We start from the raw sequence: 9,853 nt of genomic DNA on the forward strand, positions 1-9,853 counted from the left end.
TGTCCACAGGAGAAGCTGGTTTTGAAGCATCTGATAGTCATTGCACACCGGTTGTGTGCTGGGCGGGGCTCAGTGGAAGCAAAGCAGCAACACTGTATGTAGGGACTTTTGTAGGTGTTACTATTCTCCCGTGTTACTATTCCCCTGTACCACCAGTGCCTATTTCTATTTGAGGATCCACGTGGTCAGGAGGGGCTGACGGTACCCTGGCCCCACAGGTGGAACATACCACCTCGCGTCCCCCTGGCTGCAGGGGTCAGTTGAGACACATACCTGAGGTACTCCAGACTTCTGCTGGGACTCCTGGGCTCCAGACTCTCTTTCCTCCTGTCCATAATAAGGAGATGTATGGCTCTGGGAGCTTCTGGGACACTGAAACTACTCCCAGAGGAGGACTCAGAGGACAGACCTAAAGAACACAGGTTCTCGGTGGCAGTGTTGAGCCCTGTGAAGGCTGCCCTACTGCGAGATGCTTCAGTTATGTGAGCCTTTATCCATGACACCAAACTGGACCAGATTTTCTCTTATACCCTGGAGCTTCTCACCTGATGACCCCTCTCCTGCCTAAAGGCTGAGTTTTGTGCTGCACAATGCTGAAGTTAGAGTCCAAAAAAAACCCAGTGAAGTCTCTGGCAGTGAGAGAAGGATTCCTGAATAAGACAGGTAGGATTTCAACATTAGAGAGGAAAAGGAGAACATTCCAGTTTAAGTAGGAAGCAAGAGCTAGGAGAGACGGATACATTTGCAAGACTACACTTCTTTTTGCAGGGGAATGTGTTTCACGGGAAAATCAAGGTGTGGCTACTCGGGAAAGGGCCAGGTTGGTAGGAGCTTTGAAAACCAAGCAGATGCATGTAAACAATGTGGTAGTCCAAGGCAGTCTTCATGCGGTTTGAGCCACAAAGGGGCGTGGAATGCTTTAAGAACCTCAGCTGAGGATGGAGTCAGTTGAGAACAGGGCCTGGGAGGCCTGGGAGGAGGCTGTGAACAGTTACTCAGACGTGTGATAGGACTGGAAAACGGCAACTCAGATACCCACTGACAACACCTACCTGACCTGAGGCTCTTTGCTGGGTGCTAAGGGTGCAGGCCCAATAAGACTGGTCCCTATTTTCAAGGAGCTTCCAGTCTCCTGAAGAAGGCAGAGCGTTGTGCAATACAGCGTGCAAAGACAGCAAGATAGAAACTGCACGAAAATATGTACACAAAACAAAAAAGCAAGCAACGGCCAGGGTGAGAAGACTTCACAGAGAAATGGCAGTGGAGATGAGTGTGACGGTGTATTGGAAGTTCTCGCTGAGCTTGGGGACAGATGGGACCTGGGAGTTAAGGGGGAAGGAAGAGCTGAAATTCAGACATTTTGAAGGCAGACTCCAAGATACGGACCAGTGACCGTCCCTCCCGGGGGTGAAGGCAGCTGCACGTTTTCTGGCTTAAAAAACCCCGAGAATGATGGTGCTACAGACAAAACAAGAGAAGGACAACAATAATAAAGGCTATAGATACTTATGTACCAGGCACTGTTAATATGTTAATCCTTGTAATAAACATGCAGGGTAGTTGCTATTCTCGTTATTCTCATCCGTGAGTGAAGAACTGCGCCACGGAGAGAAAGTAGCAGAGTCATAGTTTACACAGAGGCAGTGTGATTCCAGAGCTTGCCCTCTTCACTCGACACTAAGCTGCCTAAGGAAGTCTTGTGTATGCAGGAAAAAGATGACTGATAAATTTCAAATGACAACAAGGTTTTGTTGACTACTTTTGCCTCAGCTCTGAGACACTTGCCCATCATGACATGGGTAAGGTGTAGATTTATTGTCAACCCCAAATAATAAAAAAACACCAAGCTTTGACAAATCAAGGGAGGTTCATTGTGTTTGCTTTGCATGCGGTGCCTGCAAAGTGCATTTTACAAGCATTCAGTGATCACTAGCCATACAATACTTTTGTGAGACTTTCTCACAGCTGAGACTCTGGGGAAGGGTGTGAGAAGGGCAAGCAGAGAGGTATAGAGGATCCTGGGACTCCCATTGCTCTCAAGTGCTTGAAAGCAATCACCAAGGCTTAAGAATCATCATCTCAATCTGCAGAAGGTGATGTCTAAAATCCAGGTAATAAACATCCACCATAGGTTGGCATCTGAGCTACTATCTGCCCACACAGAAATTACATTTAGGAAAAACTACTGCATGATGCTCTAAGAGCCCCCATTTTGTGACATTATTTGCTTCTATTTGGAAATACTGAGTCAAATGATTCTAAAAATGGGGTCGGTGTGGCAGCTGGTAGTTGCTATTATGGTGGGACCTTTCCCAGGGTTATTCTTGATCTCAGCCTTATCAGGGCACAGAAGAGATTGCAGGTAGTTAATGTACTTGATTGCAGCTCTGAGGGTTTCCACTTTGCTGAGTCGTTTCTCCAAGTACTCCTCTGGCAGATGGTGTCGGAGCTGGGCATAGCCTTCGTTGACACATTTCACCCGCTGCCTTTCCCGTTCGTTCCTTTTCCGGATGAAGGCGGGCCCGTAGGAGTACTCACACCTCCTGTAACTTGCATAGGGCATTGGGAAGGAGAAGGGGCAGGCTTCGCTGTAATTTTCCACCATCAGGGAATCACTGGGAAAGGGCAGCAACGGCAGGTCTTCAGCGTAAGGGGATGGCACCGGGGCTTCCGGGTACAAGTGGAAAGTGACCATGGGGTCCAGATAGAAGGACTGGGTCAGAGGCAAGTGGGCAGAGTCAGAGAAGACAGGCAGTTTTTCTGGCAGATTACAGTAGCTCCTATTGTCCATCATTTCCCTGTTTGCCTGGAAACATAACCGAGTTTATTAATTGGACCAAATCAAAGGAGAGCAGATATCGACTTTCTCAGAGATCAATGTTTTAAAGACTTTTCTGCCTTGATGTATAGTTTCTGAGCTCAGACTAGAAGGGGTTGCAATATTCTGTGGGTAGTAAGAGAGAGGATGTTTGATGATACACAGAAGCAGCATTAAATAACACTGACTCACCTTGTGAGAAAGTTATTGCCTTTCAATTCTCTCTCAGTTCCAATAATTACAAAGACGCAGCTTTAGTCTCCTGGGTGTGTCCTGTGCCCTACCAGCACGCTTTCTAACCCTCCTCGGATGGAAGCCTTCAACAAGCGATACTATCTAGCTAGAATTTAATAATATTTTACTCTTAATTTCTTTTTATTGTGAATTATACTGATTTCACATTTATAGTATGATACAAAGTTTATTTAAAAAATAAAACCTATACCTACCTGAGTAAAAAATATGGACTGAAGAAAAATGGAAAGTCGGTAACAGTATAGGTGGAACTCGGATAACGATGGCTGTGCAGGTGTGTGCGAATGACCGAGGTCTGGGAAACGCTGCACGCCACCGTGCTTGACCATGTGTGGGAGGAACTACAGACTTAGTCAGTGCCCATGCACCCTCATAGGCACAGCCTTCTTAAAAAAATGCCTAACATGCCGGAGGCAGGTCTGACAACAAAAATAAGAAAGGAACCATTCACTCTTACAAATTCACTGGATCTTTTAAATGAAAAACTCTCCTATCACATTTAAAACATAGATTTACATATTTTTACTTGCACAGAACTTTATGGAGTGGAGTGAATCTATATTTAAGTTTTGTTCTTTGAGAAATTGAACAGAAGGATAAAGTATTACACCCCAAGAGGTCCCACACCGCCACATGTCCTCTACCTGACTGAACAGGTCTGCATCCATCTCGTTCCTTAAACTGCCATTGCTTTGCCTCTAACTGCAACAATGCAACCGCCACAGGTTTTACAGGGATACTGCGGTTTAACCAGTAAACTGGGCGCCAGGGTAACGTTGTAAGAAAAGAGCATTTTCCTTTCAGTGATGACACCCCCAAGTTTCCACGTTGGCTTTGCCCCTCCCTAGCTGTGTGGCCTTAGACAAGTTGCGTAATCTCTCTGGGCTTCAGCTTTTTCCAGTGACCAACTGAGATACTGACTGTTCTGCAGAGAGACTGTGAGGACTGAAGGAAAAAAACTATACACAATGTGCTAGGCATTGGCTCTTTCCCTTTTTCTTTATTAACAGACAAATGCTTATGCAGCATTCCTCTCTAAATGGCACCTTACAGAAAACCTGGCTTATGTTTTCCCCAACACAGGAAAATCAAACACTGATATATCCCAAAGCATGCTGGTTGAGAGATGAAGAGCATAACTAAAAATGGAAAAAGAAAAGCGACATGAAATCTAACTGTGGGCCTCCAGAAAAAAAGAAGAAATTAGGGCTTTTTGTTACTTTCTCAGGGGCGTGATTTTTCAACATCTTTAGGAGAGGTTGTTCTCTGTGCTTGGCATATGTGAAGAACTGCCCCCCTCCCCGCACCCCACCCTCCAGAAAAATCCCTAATGCTTATGATCAGGATTAGATAGCCCCATCACTTGTGCTTCCACCCCAGCAGAGCGAAACTCTGCAGGCCGCAGCATGCAATGTGTAGAGCGGCCTCTAAGCACCAGAACTCAAGGGCAGTCAAGCGTATTACAATTTTTGTGGCAAAGCCTATATCCTATCTCATATGGAAAGACAAGTAACTACGGAAACAGAAAGGGTGGTGGGGGCTGGGGCATAGGGGGCGAAGGGTGGGAAGGGTTAGAAGTCATGGTGAAACAAGCTGAAAAGAAGTAAATGCCAGGAAAAACTGTTCCTTATCAGGGGGTGGGGTGGGATGAGATAAGTGCAATAGGTTCAGTGAAAAAAATCAAAACAAAGGGACAGGAAGTAAAAGATTCAAATTACTGACCAACTGGCCTGAAATTAAAACAAAAATGTTCAAAGGTTAAAAACTAGCCAAGATTGTGTCAAAAAAAAATTGCTGAGAAAAGAGTTAGGAAATCCCCGAGCCAGAGATTCTAGAGGGTAGAAGCAGAATACGTGTGGAGCGGGTATTCCTACATTTCTGGGAATAGCGGCCCTCACTGCGGCCCGTGGCTGGCAAGCCAGCAGTGACACAACAGGGCACCAACACAGAAGACGGGAGTCATCAAAGCCAGTTTCGCACAAAAATTCTTTGGGCATGGTTTTATTCTGACAGATCATTTTAATACTGTCTTAAACGCTGACTCAGATGAAATCTGAATAATATGTATATGCCACAGATAACTAAAAGTTTCTAGGCTTTAACAAGACTTTGCATTAGTCTTGGAAGAAGAGCTTGGTGTCTCTGGAGACATGCTGATGAGAGGCTGTTTCTATTGAACATTTTCAAAAAAGTTGACTAATCACTGCAGTAGCATTGAGATACGATCATCTTTTATTCAAATAAGATAATTCAACCACAACAGGGTGATAGAATGGACAATGCAGTAATGAAGATGATCAAGGTGGAAATCCAGTGGAAGCTGGGTATGTCTGAAGAAACTGAGTTTTTATAATTCAAACATTTTTACAAATTTTATAGAAGAAAGTCACACAGATGACCAGCGCTGGGGTTTGGCAGTTCCCGACACATGCACGGTGAACAAACTCACCTGTCTTGGAAAAGTCTCAGGTTTCTGTCCCAGGGCTCTTCTGGGAAACACATGAGGTCTTAATGATAAAATCCTAAATAGATTTTGGATGCTCTATTGAGTGTAGAAGCTTCAACTTCTAGAGGTATTAAATATATCTAGCATGTAAAAAACAAAGCTACAACTATATAGATAGCTGAATTTTAGAATGTTAGGGATGGAAGGAACCCTAGAAATCCTCTTATCCCGTCCCCCATAGACTGAAACTTGGCTAAAGCTGCAGAGCGGGGGTCAGATCCTAGGTCTCCTGACTTCCAAACCAAAACCTTTTCCACCGCTCTAGATGACTCAGCCACCAGCAAAATCTGAGTCTTCTAACATATAGGCATAATTGATAGTTTAAGATAATGAAATAATCAGGCAGCTGACACAATGCATCATTTACCAATTGTGCCTAGGAATTTTCCTATAAATCATATTCTTACTCTCCCTATGGGCCACCCTGCGGAAGAGTCTCTTACCTGAGTTTTGTCACCAGGATGCTGTATTTTGGATTCAGTCAGACTTAACCTGATTTATAGGTGACCATTTAGTAACAATATGCAAAGTAGCTGACAGTTAAACAAAACTGCTCAGTTCTGGTTTAGCTGTTTTTTCTACGTGACATGTAGATATGACAACACAGAACAAAACTAAGTAGAAAGGTTTGCTTCCAAAACTGGACTCTTGTAACAAATTCGTTGGTAAAAAGAATCTCCCCATTCATCTGGGTTATATAATTTTTTATCAAAATTATTCATGAAAAATACCTTTAAGTAATAATCTCATAATGTGTCAATATTGGTCAATATTCTTTTAAATAGCGATTAAATAGCGATTGAACCTATAGTTCAATATGAGGTTCAATATGAACCTATAGTTTATTAAAATACCTATTACTTTTTCCCCTTTTAAATAGACTGTACTTTTGTCCAAGCAATTTCAGATGCACAGCAAAACTGAGCAGAAAATACAGAGAGTTCCCATACAGCTCCTGCCCCCAACACACACCCCTCCCTACTACCAACGTCCCACCCCAAATACACTTGTGACAACTGATGAAACCGTACTGACAGGTCATTATCACCCCAAGCCCATGGTTTACATAGGTTTTCTCCATTTGCATAGGGTTGCACACTGAGTTTTAACAAAATTGTAGTATGTATCAATACTATAGGATCATACAGAATACTTTCACTGCTCTAAAAAGCCCCTGTGCTGCACCTATTCATCCCTCCCTCCCTCCAATATCTGACAACCACTACTTTTTTTACTGGCTCCATAGTTTTGAAACCAGAAAAGACACTGGAGTTTGAGCTGCCTGTCACTACCAAACCCAATAAGCAATGACAGCGATTGAATCTTTATGGGCACTTTATTCGGATGGCCAGCGATCTGAAATGTTGGGTTCATACCCTAACAGACCATCTTAAATTCCATTTTAAAATGGCCCTTTTTAGAAGGAGAACAAAGTGCAGGTAAGGGGTTTGGAATTCAGGGAAAAGTTCACTGGGTGAAAAAAAAAACAACTTCAGCATTCTCGATCTGGGGGTGGTCTTCAGCTGTGCATCAGGCAGTGGTCATCTCACCCTGGAGCACAATGGCTCAGATAGCATCTTGAGTTGCTTACAGTCCTTCTGAGGAACAAAGGTGGGTGGGACTGCTTAGTGTCTCTTGAAGTCAGGGTGGGTCATACCTTCAGTTACTGGAACAAAAGCTTCTACATGCATTGATTACTAAATTTATTAGCTATTACTTAAAACTAAAATTTTCCAACTCAAGTCCCCTACCAGTTTTGCCTTTTCCAGAATATCATATAATTGAAATTATACCATATATGGCCTTTTCAAATTGGCTTCTTTACTCAGTAATATGCATTTAAGATTTCTCTGGGTACTTTTTTTTTATGGTTCAATAGATCATTCCTTCTTAGTGCTGAATATTGCTCTGTCTGGGTGTACTCTACTTACCCATTCCTTTACTGAAGGACGTCTTGGTTGCTTCCAAGTTTTGGCAATTACAAATAAAGCTACCGTAAATACTCATGTGCAGGTTCTTGTGTGGGTACAACTCATTTAGGTAAATACCAACAAGTGTGATTGCTGGATCTTACAGTAAGGGTATGTTCAGTTTTTGAAGAAAATGTCAAACTGTTTTCCAGAGTGGCTGTACCATTTTGCATTTCCGCAGCAATGAACACGAGTTCCCATTGCACCAGCATTTGGTGGTACCCGAGTTCTGGGTTTTGGTTATTCTGATGGGTGTGTGGTGGTATCCTGTTGTTTTTTTGTGTGTTTTTTTTTTGTATTTCCTTGGTAAGGTATGATGTGGAGCCTTTTCACATGCTTATTTGCTATCTATATATCTTCTTTTTTTTTAAAAAAGATTTTATTTATTTATTTTTAGAGAGGGAAGGGAAGGAGAAAGAGAGAGAAACATCAATGTGCGGTTGCTGGGGGTCATGGCCTGCAACCCAAGCATGTGTCCTGACTGGGAATCAAACCTGTGACACTTTGGTTCGCAGCCCACGCTCAATCCACTGAGCCACGCCAACCAGGGTATATATCTTCTTTGGTGAGGTGTCTGTTCAGATCTTTGGACCTTTTGTTAATCAAGTTGTCTTATTGTTGAGTTTTGAGGTCTGTGTATATTTTGGATAATAGTACTTTATCAAATGTCTTTTGCAAATATTTTCTCCTAGTCTGTGGCCTGTCTTCTCCTCTTGACAGTATCTCTCAGAGCAGAAGTTTTTAATTTTAAGGAAGTCCAGCTTACCAATTCTTTCTTTCATGGTTTGTGCTTTTGGTGTTTTTTAAGATTTCATTTATTTATTTTTAGAGAAAAGGGAAGGGAAGCAGAAAGAGAGGGAGGGAAACATCAATGTGTGGTTGCCCTTCATGTGTCCCCAACCGGGGACCTGGCCCACAACCCATGCATGTGCCCCAACTGGGAATCAAACCAGCACCCCCTTGGTTCGCAGGCCCACACTCAATCCACTGAGCTACACCAGCCAGGGCTGTTTTATCTGAAAAGTCATTGCCAAACACAGCTTTTCTCCTGTTATAGATGTTTATAGTTCTGTGTTTTATAGTCAGGCCTGTGATCCACTTTGAGTTCGTATTTTGAAGGGTATAAGATCTACATCTAGCTTCATTTCTTTGTTTTTGCACATAGATGTCCAGATATCCCAACATCATTTGTTGAAAAGACTTTTCTCCATTGTATTGCCTCTGTTTGTCAAAAGTCAGCTGACTGCATTTGTATGGGTCTATTTGTGGGCTCCATATTCTGTTTTATTGATCTATTATTCTGCTGGTACCACGACACTGACTTGATTACAATAGTTTTAGGTGAAGTCTTTGAGTCAGACAGTGTCAGTCCTCTCTTTTTACTTCTCTGTTCATATTGTGTTGGCTTTTCTGGGTCTTTTGCCTCTTGATGTAAGTTTTAGAATCAGTGTGTTGAAATACAGAAAATAACTTGCTGGGACTTTGACAGGGATTGTATTGAATCTATAGATCAAATGGAGAACTGGCATCTTGACAGTATTGAGTCTTCCTATCCACGGACATGGAACATCTCTCCATTTACTTAGTTCCTCTGACTTCTTTCATCAGTTTTGTAGTTTTCATCAGTTTTGTAGTTTTCATCATATATATCTTGTGCCAATTCTCTTAGATTTATACCTATATCCTTGAAGGGACTGGTATTGGTAAATGGTGTTGTTTTTAATTTCACATTGTTAGTACATAGGAGGGCAATTATCTTCTGAATATTTGCTTGCTATCCTACAACCTTTTTATAATCATTACTTCCAGGAGGTTTTTTGGTTTTGTTTTGTGATGCTTTTGGATGTTCTACATGGATGATTGTTTCATCTGGAAGACAGACTATTTCTACCTTCCCAATCTACATACCTCTTATTTCCTGTCTACTGCATTAGCTAGGATTTGCAGTGTGACGCTGCAAAGGAGTGGCGAGGATTCCTTGCCTTGTTCTGCATCTTAGCAGGAATGCTCCTAGCTTTTCACCATCAAGTATGTTAGCTGTGGGTTTTTGTAGATATTCTTTGTCAGGATGAGAAAGTTCTCTTCTATTCCTAGTTTACTGAGAATTTTTCATAAAGGGTGTTGAATTTTGCCAAATGCTTTTTCTGCGTCTATTGATAAGATCATTTCATTTTCCTTCTCTAGCCTGTTGATGTGATAGGCTTTAGTAATTGGTCTTGGAATATTTAACCAGTCTTGAATCCCTGGTATAAATTTCACTCAGTTGTAGTTGAACTTAGAAATCTTTTAATACTCACAAATAAA

General features: G+C 42.2%; 1 protein-coding gene across 1 annotated transcript; it reads right to left on the reverse strand.

Annotated features, from left to right (window-relative positions):
• Window positions 1-2,248: 2,248 nt before the first annotated feature.
• ASCL3 (achaete-scute family bHLH transcription factor 3) lies at window positions 2,249-2,806 on the reverse strand. The gene has a single exon (XM_045825141.1). The coding sequence runs from the start codon at window positions 2,792-2,794 to the stop codon at window positions 2,249-2,251; it is 546 nt and encodes a 181-aa protein (XP_045681097.1). The 5' UTR covers window positions 2,795-2,806.
• Window positions 2,807-9,853: the final 7,047 nt, after the last annotated feature.

Source organism: Phyllostomus hastatus, unplaced genomic scaffold (assembly GCF_019186645.2).
Source record: "Phyllostomus hastatus isolate PE091 unplaced genomic scaffold, TTU_PhHast_1.1 phas_scaffold_585, whole genome shotgun sequence".
Classification (NCBI taxonomy): Eukaryota; Metazoa; Chordata; class Mammalia; order Chiroptera; family Phyllostomidae; genus Phyllostomus; species Phyllostomus hastatus.

Coding starts and splice junctions, on each gene's coding strand:
- ASCL3 (XM_045825141.1), bottom strand. CDS start 2,794: ATGATGGACAATAGGAGCTACTGTAATCTGCCAGAAAAACTGCCTGTC.